Here is a 16,089-nt window from a genome sequence, read left to right on the forward strand (position 1 = left end):
AGTAGCTAGGATTACAGGCATGAGCCACCAGCGCCTGGCTTTGATTTTTGTTTTTTTAAGTACTGTTTTCACATAGTTGGAAAGAGAAATTGGCACCTGGGCGCTGGAGACAAAACATTTGCAATGTGACAAAATGGCAGCAGGTGGTGCTCTCTTACCTTTTCTAGCTGCTCAATGCAGGCGGTGTGGACCACAATTTTACAGACTGCACACTTCCTCCTGAGAGCCGATTTCTACAACATTCAAGCATTCAAGTCAGAATACAGGAGAGAAACATTAACAGTCTGTCCTCAAGAGTTCCCTGGTGTGAAATAGAGTCTATGTAAATAAAGCAAGATTGCCTTTACTTATTGCGCAGCAAATTTAAAACTTCATCCTAAACATTAAATAACATGCTAACCTTCATCAATCTTGACTCCTTAAGGTTAACTCCATGTTCTCATGACTTATAGTGGCCTAGGCCATCTCTTCCAAGTACAATAACAATACTAGATGCTCTGTATTGAGCATATAATATAAACCAGGCTCTTTATTCTGTCATAGTAATTCTAAACTCTATGCCCTAGCAATATAAGCATTATTCTTCTCATTCTCAACCTTATTTTTTTTTCTTTTGGACAGTCCTAGGGCCTAGTACTTGGTGCCTGAGCACTGTCCCTGAGCTTTCTGGCTCAAGGCTAGCACTCTACCACTTGAGCCACACCTCCACTTTCAGTGGTAAGAGCCATAGACATTTCTCTTCAGCTTGGCTTTGAACCACTATCCTCAGATCTCAGCCTCCTGAGTAGCTAGGATTATAAGCGTGAGTCACTGGCACTTGTCTTATTCTCTGGCTTAAAAAAAATGCTCTCAAAGGTAGTTCTGGGACAGGACCAACATCCCCCTTATTCCTACATTCCAACCAAGCATCCTGCACCCACCCACTGCCAGAGTGTACCTATCAATGGCCAGTGACCCTGGGGTTCTATTCCAGGCTAAGCTACTCTGGTTTCTGCCCCAAATGATTCTAATAACAACAACACAGTAGGAGCAGTTAATATGATGTGATGTTATATACACATGTACCCTTACAAGGACTTCACAAATACTCACTTAGCCCTCACAACCCTATAAAATAGGTACTCTCCTTATCCCTTGTCTTACAGAGGAGGGACTGAAAGACTAGGCCTAGAAATCAACCTGCTCAAGGCCACCTATTTAGGGCACAACAGAGCCGCTATGGATCAGAAGCATTACACAGCTCTGGCCTCTCTTCCAGCTGGTGCCTGTTTAGACTGACAATAAGATTTCTAAGATGATCTATTTCTCTAACAATAAAAACATAACACAGGGAAAGAAATACATGAGTGAACTCTGGACTTCAGACTCTGAGCCGTGGTCACTGCACTCTCTCTATAAGGAGAGACTGGAAGGATGATCTGACTGGATGATTTTTCTGTGTTTGGGTACTGAAGGAAACACATTCTAGCAACACGTCTGTGGCCAGCATTCCACCAAAGCCTCGGAGCCTCGGAGGCTGAGAGTCTCTATCCTGTAGGAGGTGCCAGGCGAGATGAAGGCAGCCTCCTGTCTTCTGATGGATGGCTTCCGTACTGAGGGTTGATGACTGAGCCAGCTGGGGCGGGTCAGGGAGAAGGAAGAGGGCACAGCCGCTCAAGAAGGGGCTGCTGGTGTAGGGTGGATCCAAAAATGAAGCACCACCTCCTAACTCCCGAATGGCCCAGTCTTCAACATCGGGCATCAGCCCCCCCCCATACCAGTGATGGCAGTGTTACCAGACAACAAAAGCACTTTCGTTTCTCAGTCATGGCACTTGTGCAATAGATCCACAGACCCGAGGTGGGGATAGGGAAGCTAATACATGTACTTATCAAAGCGTGCTCTACTACTAAAAAGAAAAGGAGGTTGTAGCTAGGTGCTGGTGGCTCACACCTGTCATCCCAGTCTCTCTGGCAACTATGATCTGAGGAGCACAGTTCAAAGCCAGCCTAGGCAGGAAAGTCTGTGAGACTCTTATCTCCAGTTACAACCAAGAATCTGGACGTGGATGTATAACAAAATTGTTAAAGTGTCATGCTTGAGGGGAAAGCAGACAAGTAAGAGAGCAAGATCCTAAGTTCAAGACCAAGAAATAGAAGAAGGAGGAGGAAGAGGAGCAGAAGTAGCAAAGGGGGAGGGAAAAGAAGAGGAAGAAAAGGAGGGGTGCACATGATCAAAAGAACAAGGAGAACAATGTGACATGGCAGAAGCAGCAGGAGTGAGACTTTTCATAGAGACAGTCGTTCAAGCAGCAGCAGCTGCAACAACAATCAAATTCTGTTTCACAAATTTCCATAGTGGAATGCTCATAAGCAAATGTGTGCTGCTCTCCCGTGTCTCCTGCGGATCTCGCAGTCAGATACTGATCTGACACCTGCAGAGAATGCATGGGGTGTTGGAGACACATTGCTACTTGCTACTCCAAGTTACTGTGATATTAAGGGGACTTGGATTGTTGATTCCCGCCTCCTCACCATCCACCATATCCCCGCCTCCCCCGACACCCCATAGATCACAACCACTCAAGACAGGCTACAGCCTAGTGACTACAATTCAAGGGCGCCTGAACAGTGTCTTTGCTCTTCAATAACCCCGGCTTCGTCTGCCTTTGTGCTTTGACACTGTGTTCTGTGCTCCTGTGGAGCACCAGGGATTCTGAAGGTTATGAAGGAAGTTACTAAGGAAGGTGGGAAGGAGAGGATGGCGTAGATCCAGGAAGCCTTGCACATCCACTGGACCCAGAGCACCCCTTCTTTTCTTTGTTTCCCACATTGGGATTCTGAGTCCGAATTTCTTTTGCACAGAGGATGTGGACTACGAGGGCCACTCGGTCAGGACACCACAGCTCAGCTCCCGGACGTGATGGAAACACACGGCTAATCCCATTCATCACCGGGGGCACTTCAAATGCAATGCCCTATGAATGGCAACAGATCAGATAAAGTGATAGGAGTTGTAAATCTAATTAGTGTGTGTGTATGTGTGCACACACAGGTGCAAATGGGTATGCATGCATGCCAACTCTTAGGCTTAAACTCAGGGTATGGACTCTGACCCTTAGTTTTTCCATTCATGGATAACACTCTACCACTTGAGCCACAGCTCCACTTCTAGTTTTTCATCGGTTAGTTGGGGTGTGTGAGTTTCACAGACTTTCTTACTCAGGCTGGTTTCAAACCACAATCCTCAGATGTCAGCCTTCTGAGTAGCTAGGATTATAGGCAGAAGGCACTGGCATCTGGCTGTAAATCTAATTTTAACTATACAATATGGGATTTTAATGAGACCCTCTTAACAAACATTACCTATTTCTGTGCCTTTTGAGACAAAATATCCACTCTATATGCTGATTTTTTTCACCATAAACTTTGTATGGCACATTTTGGCCTTCCATTTGTCTGTTTTCTATCTGACAGAAGCTACAGTTATTTCTTAATCATCATTCCTGGCTTCTGTTGCCCTCAGTCTAAATGACAGCAGTTAAACGACAGCTTTCTTTCTGAAATATCAAGTAATTAAAGTTTATAAGAACATGCAACATTAAATGAATGGGTTCTGAGCAAAGGATTACGATCTTTTTCTCAGTAGAATGAATGAAATTTTCCGGTGGACCTGAAATCATAACTTTTGACATGACTATGCTTGCATTGGATAAAGTTATTTAACATAGCCAGTAATAAGCTTTTAGGAAGAAATTGCTTAAAATATGGTTACATTACAAGTTTTCTTTTGAAGACTCAGGCCAAATACAAGAAATTTAATATGCTATGTGTAGGAATTAAAATATTCATTTTTTCCAAAAAATATCTCAGTACACTTAAGGTTTCCTTCATTATGAAAATTGATGAATTATATTGTCTTTAACCAATCATTTAATTGGTTACTTGTTTCTTCTTGTTGGGATATAGTCACCATAGATCCTAGCATAAACAAAATGATTAAAAAGTTACCATTATTGGAATATTGGATAGGTTTAAAAATTGGAATTTTAAAAATGTATTAATTTGGGCTTGCTGCTTTAAATGAGTAATGTCAGCGATCTTAATAAAGGCTTCCTAATTTTATCAGTGATGTTAATCAAACAAATCCATTCACCTGTGTATGTGCATGTCTGTGTGTTCGCGTGCGCGTGCGTGTGTGTGTGTGTGTGTGTGTGTGTGTGTGTGTGTGTGTGTGTGTGTGTGTGTGATTGAGAGATTTGCAGACACTAAGAGAATACTGGATGTGATATATATTCGATCTCATCACATCTCATTTTGATCTAAAGAGCAGGATCCACATTTATTTAAATAATAACCTGATGGTGTGCTTTTTTTTTAGGATTGGGAGTGGGGGCATAACCCAGCCTCCAGACAGCCGCTAGGGGAGAAGACACAGGGAAGGTTCTGACTTGGACCTCCATCATTTTCCAGGCATTGCTGGTATTCGATACAGAGGCAGCTCTTCCTCAAACCCCAGCGTGGGAATCCCAACATGGGAATAAAATTGTCACAACCTAGAGCTTAGGGTTCCAGAAACAGAGGGATCAGAGGAAAACCATGGTCCAGAATATCCAATTGGCCAGTATAGATTTATTATCTAATCCTATCCCACCCAATCACCTTCCTTGCCCTTCGTCCCCAGCCCTTGATCTACATATAGCATCGTGCAAACTGATTTCTCTGCCTTTCAGCAGAGATGTGAGTTCTGCTAAGTTACAATGCATTTTAGAGATGGTTCTCAGGGTTTGATAGAAAAAGAAGAGAAGAAAGGAGATGGAAAAAGTCAGGTTAAAAAAGAAGAGGGAGAGAGGAGGGCTGAGGGACATGGGGACAGAGGGAAGGGGAAGGATATAAGTAGTTGAGGGACTTAAGTTTCCTAGGCCTGTGATCTATGAAGTGGTTGGATCTTCTCACCATGCATGATAGCTGAAATGAAATGATTGCCGCCTCCAACCATCCAATGTCTGACCCCAAGTGCTAAGGCATCGCCCAGCTGGCTGCTCGCTTCCCACCAAAGCCCACTCCAAACCCATTTCTTCCTGAAGCAGGAGTCAATGAAACCACTGCTGCCTGGAGATCTGCTGTAGTCCTGAGAGCCCCGCCGGTCCTGCCCACCTTTCCAGTCCTAAAGCCCCAAAGCCCAGACATCCGAAGCACACGAGGCAGCCAAGAGAAGAACAGGTACAGCAACTCAATGTGCCTCCGGCCGACTCAGAAGCCAGAGCCTGCTGCTAGCCCCCAAACCCCCAACACAGTCTGGGCTCCTATCACCTCCCTCCAGACAAAATGCCCAGGGCAAGTGCCCTGGACAGAAAGTATTCAAGGCGCAGAGAAGGAGCTTCGATGGGAGGTGGGAACACGGGGAGAGGAGGAGGAGGCTGGAAAGGTAACATGAGCAGGTTGTCTTATTTGGGCCTGAGAAATAAGGGTCCAGGAAAGAGGGGGGGGACAGGAAGGCTGGTGGGGTGGGCTACCCTCAGCGACCCCCTCCCCCCGCCCCACAGGCTCCTCAGTGCCTTGGCCTTCCTGGACCAAAAGACTCACCTGGAACAGACATTGATGATGAGTTGAGAATCAGACAAGGAGAATGGTGCTGCTCTGCCACACTGGAGGGGAGGGAAGAGGGCCGTGCTACCCAGAAACCTCGGTCTTGACCTCGTTTCCTCTCTAAAGCAGGGCTAAGGCAAGCTTATTAGGGAGCTCACAGGGGAGGTAACGCCCCAGCCTTGAGAGTAGCAGCCATCCAGTGTCCTATGCTGCCTCTCTAGGCAGCCTACAAAAGAACATTGCTGTCCCATAATTCAAGGTAAATGAAAACAAGCAAACCTTGATTTATTTAGAAACCTAATTAGAAGAAATGACAAGCATGCTTGGCACACCCGGCTCCTCTCAAGAGCCTGGGATGCAATCTGTACATTGGTAGTAGGAAAACTAGAAAATGACATTGCCCCAAAGTACCATGCATATGATTTCCCAGCCCAGGTCCAGCCTAGATTGTCTCCCGTGTCTTAATTCTTTTTCACCAGTACAACACAGAACATTTTGGATGAGCCAGGAGGGTGACCAGAAGAATTTCTGGTAGGCCACTATTTGAATTCCTTGGGATTTTATTACATCTTTCCGTGATCATAGGCCTTATGGCCACAGACCAGGAAGAAAGATACAGAGGTCAAGAGGAGACGAGTGCAAATTCAGAGCCTCTGGAGAGAAGAAGGCTGACTCTGTATGTCCCTCTGCTGCAAGACCCCAGCCCTCGGCCTGAGTCATAGTAATGATACTGGAGAGGAGACTTCCTTCATCAGGACGTGTGACTGTGTGTGTGTGTGTGTGTGTGTGTGTGTGTGTGTGTGTGTGTGTGTGTGTGTGTGTGTGTGTGTGTGTGTGTGTGTGTGTACAATGCATCCTAGGGACAGGCCAACATTTTTCCTCAAAGACAGCCTTCAACCATCACTGAGTGTCTCAGAGACAGCACTCTATGTTCATATCCTAGATGCTAAATGTCCAAATACCTCAGAATATCTGGAGGGGGGGAGAGGCAGCAGGAACACCTGAAAGGTGAACAGGGCATTCTTGGAAGTCAGTGCGTCTAAATACGCATGCCTGTCTCCCATATACGCCAGTGCCCCAGGACATGGGCATGCCATTCAGCCACGGCCAGGATGGTTGGACCAATCCTGCAGAAGTGAATTGCCCCGGCAGCAAAAATAGCCTTTAACAACTGACTTCTCCAAAACATGCAGATGGAAATGTAGCCAGTTGGTTATTCTGCCCCTCCCTGTGTGTGCAAGTCAGGGAGAGCAGCATAGGAGTCAACAGGAAGCTGAAAGGAAAGGTCATTTAACAGGACAGAGGTGCTTGCTTCAGCAGCAGGACAGAGCCAGATATGGCTAAGTGTTCAGACAATAAAAGCTGTGATTTAGACGAGAGGTAAGGTCTCTCAGAGGCCAAGTCAGTAAGAGAGATCTAAATGAGAATGAAAATTCATGGATTTAGCCTTGGAAGAAGTATACATATATATGAAAAAGCCAAACTCAGCCAGGTGCTGGTGACTCACGCATGTAATCCAGGCTACTCCAGAGGCTGAGATCTGAGGATTGTGGTTCGAAGGCAGCACAGGCAGGAAAGTCTGTGAAACTCATATCTCCCAGAAAAAGCTGGGAGTGGTGAGATGGCTCAAGTGGTAGAGCCTTGCGCACAAAGAAGTTCAGGGACTATGCCAGGGCCCTGATCTGAAGCCCCGGGATTATGCCTGGGCCCTGAGTTCAAGCCCCAAGGCCAGCAAAAACAGAAAAACACATTCCAACAGAGAATTTCCAAGTCTCATTAGGAGGTACACACTGATGCCTCATAAGAAGAACTGAGACTTTGGTACTTTGGTGTGTGTGCTAGATACTGGGAAGCTGGGCCCTTGGGTCTCAATTTTCATGACTTGTTGAACACAAGGGCTAGGGCTGAGTGGGGAGGATCAGCTGTATATATCTGTTTGGGGATCCCAGGTAGTGGGCACCCACAAATGTGGTCAATGAACTCATGGGAAGTATAAAGAAACCATGAGATCTAGATCAGGAGGAGCAGCCAGAGACCAGCCAATCAGAACTTCCCAAGAGGCCCAGGGGCTAAGCAAGGGGGAGGACTTTGTGTGGTTTTCCATACTATAATGATCCTACACGAGAAACTGTCAGACAGAGATAGGAAAAAGAAGGAGGAAGGAGGAGGAAAGAAAGGGGAAAGAGCTCAGAGAGGAGAGGACTTACTTCCCATTTAGCTTCTTGACTCTGGTCGAGGGCTGGTTCTATGGCTGTAATAATATATTCGCTATAAGAATTCGACATGACTAATTAGCATAGAATAGCAATTTTAATGTTTTAATTCCAGTAATCAATGGTTACATTTATTCCTGTGAGTTTTATTACTTTTTTATTACTCCATATATTGAGATTGTCTTGTCAAACAGGCTATTCCCAATATTCTCAAACTACCTTTGTGTAGCCTGTCTAAACTTTAAAATGTTTAGTACTAAAAAAATAGTTGTTTGCTATTGTTGCTTTATCTCAGAGAGCATACATTCTCACACAGTACCCCCCCCAAAAAAACCCTAAATTTAACATATAATGGATAGGTAGAAATAAGTGCTAAGTAGAAGTTAAAGAGAGAAAGGGAGAGAGTGGAAATTGAAGGCTGGCCTTGTAGGGAAGGTCTTTATATTTGGCTCAAGGTTTCTGAGGTTTCTGTTACTGTCCCAGGGCCCTGGTATATGACATCAAGGCAAGGGTGGAGGACTAGGGGCCTAGCATCCTCCTCAACAACATGTTCCCGTTGACCTGACCTTGTTCTACTACACCCCAACTTCTAAAGTCTCCAGCACCTCCACACAATGCCACAGGTTAGGGCCCAAAGTCTGCAACACCCAGGCCTGTGGAGAACATTTCAGATCCACACTGCAATAGCACCTGAGACTATCTAAGCCTCTTTCCAGGCCCACACAGGTTTCCTGTAAGGTTGACATGAATTGCTCATAATTGAGCCTCTGTCTTTTGGTAGACTAATCAACAGCCCAGGATGCCTTCAATCCTCTGTCTAGGTCGGCTTTTACTGTGGAGCCTTCCTGGCCTATTGTACAGACAACAATCTCCTACTGGGTTGTGGCTGGAATTGCCTCTGAGTACTGCAATAAAAGCCATTTAAAATGCTCTTCCCACAGTGTATTTTGTTCTTTTCTAAGGAACACACCATCTGAAGCACTCTGCAAGTGAAGTGCCTGTGTTCCCCGAGATGCTTCTCGGGCCTAACCTCAGACATTCACATACTCCTCAGAGCTAAACCAGAGCCTGACCTGAACTAGCCCATCCAGGGGCCAACTGCAGATGGGAGGAAGAAAAGTGTCTTTCTGGCATTATTTACACACAAATAAAAGAAGTATTCTACCTCCCCAACAACCAATAAATTTTATGTCTTTCACTTGAAGAGAAAAACATCCAAAATATTAGAGCAGAAAGCTAAGGGAAGAATACTTGGTAAGCTAAATATAATGACTAGAAAGACACATGAAAAATCTTTGTTCCTCTTAGAAGGAGCCAGCTGGGACTCACTTGGGAAACTATTTGGTAGAAACCAAATTGTAAGAACTGTGTTGACTCAAAGCTAGTTAGAAAAAATGAGAGCCCATTAGATTGGGGTTTGTTAAGTGCCATTTTCTGATTCACAGGAGATTTTTCTAATAGGGGTGGAAAAAAAGTACACACTGTATAAGTTTACCCTTCTATTAAAATTGGTACCAGTCACACAGAGTGAGTGATTCAGGAGTGAATTATATTAGTGGATTTATTTTATTTTATTTTTTAAGTACAGGCATGCACTATAGAATGGCATTTTGGATAATGGCTGACCATAAATTATACATATATATGTATATGATATTCACTATACAGTCCAGGTGGGTATTAAAATATGCCACCTAGATTTATGTAAGCACACTCTATGATGTTTGCATGATGAGGAAATTGTCTGATGATAGATTTTTCAGAAGATACCAATAAGCGGTATGTGGCTGTACAAGATTTTGCTGATGAGCTTCACTAGAAAGCAACCACACTAATCTTCAGGAGAAGTCTACATCGTGGAACAAAATTGAGAGACTACCACAGTACATCCATCCCACCTTTTGGAAATCTACATAAAATGCAGGGCTGGTTATGAAGACAGAAAGCAAGTTCATATTGCATCTGTTCTTCGTGAGACATGCGGTGGGTGGCATGAGTAGGAACCCGTTGTGTGAAAGGACTCTAGCAGTCTCCTGGACTCTAAGAGGCTGAAGGCACCATGCTTAGTGAACGCCTTTGCCACCTGGTGCTAGGTTGTTATGCTGTTCAGACATCCCTTCTGCCTCCTCCCACATGTCTGTGAGAGATTCAAAATGGAATTCAACCTAATGAACTCAGAGCGATCTTTATAAATCCATAATTCTATTTCCTCTTCCTGGTTCTCATGTTACTCAAGGATACTTCAATTCCCATAACTATTTTATCAACTTAATCTCTCTACTTCATTGCTCACAGCTTGTGTTTCTCTCTTCTCCCTTTGACCTTCTTATCTTTCCTTTCTTTTTTCACATTTGCTCCTCTAGGCTCCTCAGGGTAGAAGCATATGACCATGGTCAGTCTCTGCTTTCAATGTAACCATATGCAATCTTCCTCTTTGGTTCTTTCCAGAAGCTTTTATGGTTGTTCCCTGGTAGACATTGATGATTTCTAAGTTTTATATGTATTAGAGATCGAAGTTGCCATACAGTTTGTAGTAGATAATTCAGAGTGCCAATATATGCACAAGTACACAGATAGTTATAGGCAGAAATTCATAGTTAGAGCCCTCACATAGGCAGATAGAAGATGGATTATAGAAGTTATAGAAATAAGTTAAGCCAAATGGTGTCTTGAGGTTATCTCGCTGGTTCTATTCCTGAGGCAGGATGTAGCATGTTCTGAGGTAGGACAGGAAAGATTTGAGGCTTAATATAAATGAGTATCAGATTTTTGCCTGCAGGTATTGATAGCACCATTTATACCATCTTACTTGTATTACATTCTCATTATCAGCTTACTTTGTGGCAACAGATGGAATTGGTTTTTTTTTTAAGTTCTTAGCTAAATATTTCAAACTAATAATTTAGAGGCATTTGCTTTAATAAGGATTATATCTACTTAAGAAGCCACATCAAGCTGTGGTAGATAATCTAGCCTTTCATTGCTATTTCCCATATGTGTGCCATTAACGATATGATTAAGACAAAGTCTTCTAGCCAATCTAACCCAAGAAGATACAAATGTTGGTCACGATTCATCCCACTGTGTGTTTCGAGTTGGCATTGGCAGTATTGTTTACACACACACACACACACACACACACACGCACACACACACACACGCACACACACACACACACACACACACACACACACACACACACACACACACTCATGCATGCACTGCACACACACTCCATTTTTTTTTTTTGTCAGTTGTTTGTGGGTCTTGAACTCTGGGCCTGAACTCTTCAGCGTAAGGCTAGCACTCTACCACCTGAGCCACAGTGCCACTTCAGGTTTTCTGGTGGTTAATGGGAGGTAAGAGTCTCATGGACTTTCCTGCCCAGGTTGGCTTTGACCTGCGATACTCAGATCTCAGCCTCCTGAGAAGCTAGGATTACAGGTGTGAGCCATCAGCACCTGGCACACACACACACCATTTTTAATGAAAGCATTGTTTCCATATACATGTTACCATATACAGAGCTTTGCTAGGAATCTGTTTGTATCATATATGCATTATGTACATACAAACATAGTGTACTTCAGCCATACCAATTGTGTATCTAGAGGAACCAAGATCTTGTGAGATTGAGCAATGTACTGCCCCCTCCAAATTAGTTAAGAGTGAAATACAGGTCCACTGTTATAACTTTCTGCTTCTTTTTTGTTTTTTGCTTTTTTGTTTTGTTTTATTTTGGTGGTGGATTAGGGAGACCGAGACTAACCCAAGTGAGACTCATGGTTGAAGATGAAGCTCAGGACAGAGTGCTTGCCTACCATGCACCATGGGCTCCATCCTTAACCCGAAAAGAAAACAAGAAATATGATCATTGCCACAATTGCATTACTTAGTCTCTTCTCATGAGATCTTTATGGGGACGGACTACCGACCACCACACCAGGATCTCTTGTGCACAGGTGATAGGAAGAACTTCATTCTCCATGAAAATCTAACAAGATGGACTTCAGGAGGCAGGTGCTAGTCAAATGGGTTCGCCTCCAAGAGTCTGCTAGCAGCCCATATGAAACCTTCCTCTCAAGGGCTCTAAAAATAAAGAGGGAATGTAAACCTCCTGGATTATTAGTGCATTGATATCTAAATGGCAAAGTTGGCCTGGCCAAGCTCTGTGCTGCCAAGCCTCCTGCTCAACAAGCACACCACTGAACTCATGCTTTCAATGAAAAGTCACCACATAATTACTCAGTGCATTTTTTCTTCATGTTGGGGGCTCAAGAGACAACACAATAGGAAAAGTCCCTTTGCTAAATAGAGGCTATGTTCCAGGGGTGGTGACAGACAGACAAATAAGAGGGGAAAGAGAAGCTGAACTATGAAAGAGAAGTAGAAGAAACAGGGAAGGAGCAGTGGCAAGGGACAATCTGACTTTAGCAGAATTGGTTGCTCTTAACTTTATGAGCTCTGGCCTAAATGACAGAGACACAGTAGATGATGCCCAGACTTTCAAACCTTGTCTACTCTGGATCACCTTTTGCTGTTCAGTATCTTGGATCCATTTTTCCTTTGGGCAGAAATGATTAGAGTGGTTGACATTATCGAATATGATCTGCCAGGCAGCTGTGATTTTTTTTTGCCATAACTCATTTCATTGTTACAAACACATAAGATGCAGATTACAATCTACAGTTTAACGGCTGTGAAAATTTGGCTTAAAGAGGTTAAAACAATGTCAATATGACACAGCTCAAAGCTCGGAAATCCCAGAGTCTGGATTGGAAGGCAGGTCATTCCATCCCCCAAACCACACCATCATCAGCGCTGCCCACCCCTTTTCCAATGCAGACATCAAAGAAAGCAGGCCCTTCCATTTCCTGGTGTTAAAAAAATCACATTCCTTCTGAAATGTTTATCTGCCTGGTCTCTGGGGCAGATGACAACAACAAAAGGCTTCTAAGAAAGCAGAGCCAGTAACAGCTTTGAGGTCAGTAATCGTTTGTTTGAGATGACTGAGGAATGACAAGACTAGTGCCTAAAATCTACTGCTCCCTGGCACTGGTGGACACCAAACAAAGGCAAAGCAGTTCTCTGCACCTGACATACAAACTCAAAGCTGAATCAGATGCAAATTATCTTTCTTATTAAGTAACTGGACCATATAATATTCAATAACAGAAGAACTGCTTCACATAAACATGCACCCACACACTGACACACAAATGCATCAAAACTGTCACTACAGAAAAGATGACAATAACTTCCAGAGGCTCCAACTCTGAAGAAGAAAATAGTACACACACACACACACACACACACACACACACACACACACACACACACACACACACACACACACACACACACACATTTTACTATAAAGGTAAAAGATGCACAAAGAAAAAGTTGTAGCACTCTGAGGGTGACTGAAACTTGTCTTCCCTTTTGCCTTTAGTGCATGTGTCCTGCCTGGTATGCTCACCTGCAGCATTGTCATCACAATGGTGACCTATGATGATGAGTTGTGGCCAAATAGCCAAGCATCATGGGAGTATTTCTCAAATTGTTTTCCATAGAATACTGAGCTCTTGATGTGGAGGGCTGTTCTGACAATAAAATAAAGGGTTCCATAATGCTCCCTCCCCTCAGAAAGTAGAAGGAAATCCTATAGAATGTATCCTTCTTTGAACATCAAAGACTTATATTTGCAGATTAAAGGAGTAGAGTACACATCTTATTGTCTAATACCCCATGTTATTTTTATGAATGGGTCACCACTTTCTCCCTCCACTCATACCCCCTTACTAGAATCCAGCAGCAAAGGTTCTAGCCATGGAGAAGCTGCCTTGCCATCTTCGCAGTACTGTTGTTGATGGCTCTGCTTTCCCTGAGCCATCTTGATTCATCAGATCTTCAATATCCTAAGGTGGGGTGGGCGGAAGGCCTCGGGCAGACTGTGAGTCCCTAGATGTGTGGGCTTTGGGCTGTCATCCAAACACCAGCACATGCTAGCGTGGCCCCCCCTGGGGCTCTCCTGCCACACGTGCAGTTCCCTCCAACAGTCTGCAACCAGCTTAGCCAAGCCTCCATCTGGGGTGTGGAGCACCAATCTACGGTGAGATGTGAGCCCCAGAGCATCGCATGGGGGAGAGGGGTGGATCTCCTTATGTTCTGAGCCCAGTGCTGGTGTTCTCTGGTGTCTGTCTGCCAGCCCTGAAGACACAGCTGGGAAGAAAGCCCCTAGCCATGTCCGCTGGCCTCAGATTCTCTCATCGTGAGAGGCAGCTGGCTTTGGCATGCTGCTGTGGGGAGTTCCAATCTTCCTGAGATGGGCAGACAAACTGGGGTTAGAATCATTGCTGTTTTTAAGTGGCAGGATGAATGAAAGTTTCCCCGAAGTAGGGAAAAGAGCTGCTGCTTTTAAGACTTTTTTTCAAGTTTCTTGCAAGAACCCCAGGCCACATCCAGCAATGCTGGTGAGTAGATGCTGTGATAATCCACTACAGACACTATCGAAAGAAGACACCATCTCTCAGATGTGTCCCAGAATGGGTTATCTTGATTTGTTACCTTCCGTTGTTCCTATGCATGACCTGGAGAAAATGTACCTATTACACGTGCTATTGATAGGTGAAGGCATAAAGGTCTTAGTCTCGGAGTGTGACACAAACATTAGGCTTAGTAAAACTCAAGTTCAACAGACCTACTAATTAGCTCATCCAACTCAATGGCCAAACGAAGGTGCAAGAAGAGGAAGAAGAAGAGGAAGGAAAACATGAATACATGTGAGTTAATTTAATTCCTCCAACAATTGTCAGAGGTAAACCTGGCTAATCATGCCTAGTTTTAGAGAGATGCTCAGAACTTAGAGAAGGAGAGGAGCACTGGTATCATGAATGTATACATGCATGTGTGCTGGTAGCAGGACTTGCACTCAGGGCCTGGGCATTGTCCCTTAGGTTTGTCACTCAAGACTGGTACTCTACTACTTGAGCTACAGCTCTACTTCTGGCTTTTTAGTGGTCAGCTGGAGTTAAGAGTCTCATGGATTTGTTTGCTGGGCTGGCTTTGAACTATAATCTTCAGATCTCAGCCTCCTGAGTAGCCAGGATTATAGGTGTGAGCTAACAGCACCTGGCTTCGATCTTGGATTTTTATTGAGTTCAGTTCTTGTCGACCCTAGATTGACAAGTCTAATATCCATCCTCTTCTTCCATAAAGCTAGAATTTGTCAATGACATGAAAAGCTACTTTACAATTAAGCTGAGGTGTTACAAGCAAAGTTAGACTTTTTTCACTAAATAGTGCGAATAAGGAAAAGATGAAAGCAAGGTGCAGGAACAAAGCGATCACAAAAGGGAAGCAGTACGTGTCAGTCTGCCCATCAAAAGTCAATGACATCAGCATATTTAAAAATAGAGAAGCTATATCTGGCGATAGCAGTCTGAAAGTCTGACAGCGACTTCTTCCTCTCACACAACCTACACACTCACTCCCCTGGCCATCCAACCTCCCTTCTCAGTGGCAGGCACCTACCTTACCCAGGGCCCCTGTGCCTCTCCACCTAAATCCTCAATGCTGCTTTAAATGGCCTCTGTATGTGCACCTGTGAGCCTGTGTGCAAGGGACATATCCTCACAAAATAGACACGATGGTTGTGTGCTAGCACTGTTCTAATAGAGTATCACAAGTTGGGGGACTTTAAACAGCAGAAACAGCACCAGGTGCTGGTTGGTCACACCTGTGTTCCAAGCTACTCAGGAGGCTGAGATATGAGGATCGTGGTTCAAAAACAACCCACAACCCAAGCAGAAAAGTCCATGGGACTCTAACCCCCAATTAACTAGCCTGAAGCCAGAAGAGGAGGTGTGGCTCAAGTAACAAAGTGCTGGGCCAGCTTTGAGCACAAAAGCCGAGAGAAAGAGAGAGAGAGAGAGAGAGAGAGAGAGAGAGAGAGAGAGAGAGAGAGAGAGAGAGAGAGAGAGAGAGAGAGAGAGAGAGAGAGAGAGAGGAGAGAGAGAGGAGAGAGAGGGAGGAGAGAGAGAGAGAGAGGGAGAGAGAGAGAGAGAGGGAGAGAGAGAGAGGGAGAGGGAGAGAGGGAGAGGGAGAGGGAGAGAGGGAGAGGGAGAGGGAGAGGGAGAGGAGAGGGAGAGGGAGAGGGAGAGGGAGAGAGAGAGGGAGAGGGAGAGGGAGAGGGAGGGAGGGTCAACACAGAGAAGGAGAAACAGAGAAGAGCCTTGAGGTCAAGCCCCAGTTCCAGCACATCAAACAAAACAACTGAAAGTATTCTATCACAGCCCTGGACTGCAGTA

General features: G+C 44.5%; 1 protein-coding gene across 1 annotated transcript in view; it reads right to left on the reverse strand.

Moving 5' to 3' along the window:
* Window positions 1–16,089, reverse strand: part of Dgki (diacylglycerol kinase iota) — a 434,705-nt gene that overhangs the window by 254,260 nt on the left and 164,356 nt on the right. The window contains 1 exon segment of the mRNA XM_069996861.1: window positions 159–233. Coding sequence (XP_069852962.1) covers window positions 159–233 — 75 coding nt within the window.

This window comes from Dipodomys merriami, unplaced genomic scaffold, assembly GCF_024711535.1.
Source record: "Dipodomys merriami isolate MVZ:Mamm:240054 unplaced genomic scaffold, mDipMer1.0.p SCAF_5, whole genome shotgun sequence".
Classification (NCBI taxonomy): domain Eukaryota; kingdom Metazoa; phylum Chordata; class Mammalia; order Rodentia; family Heteromyidae; genus Dipodomys; species Dipodomys merriami.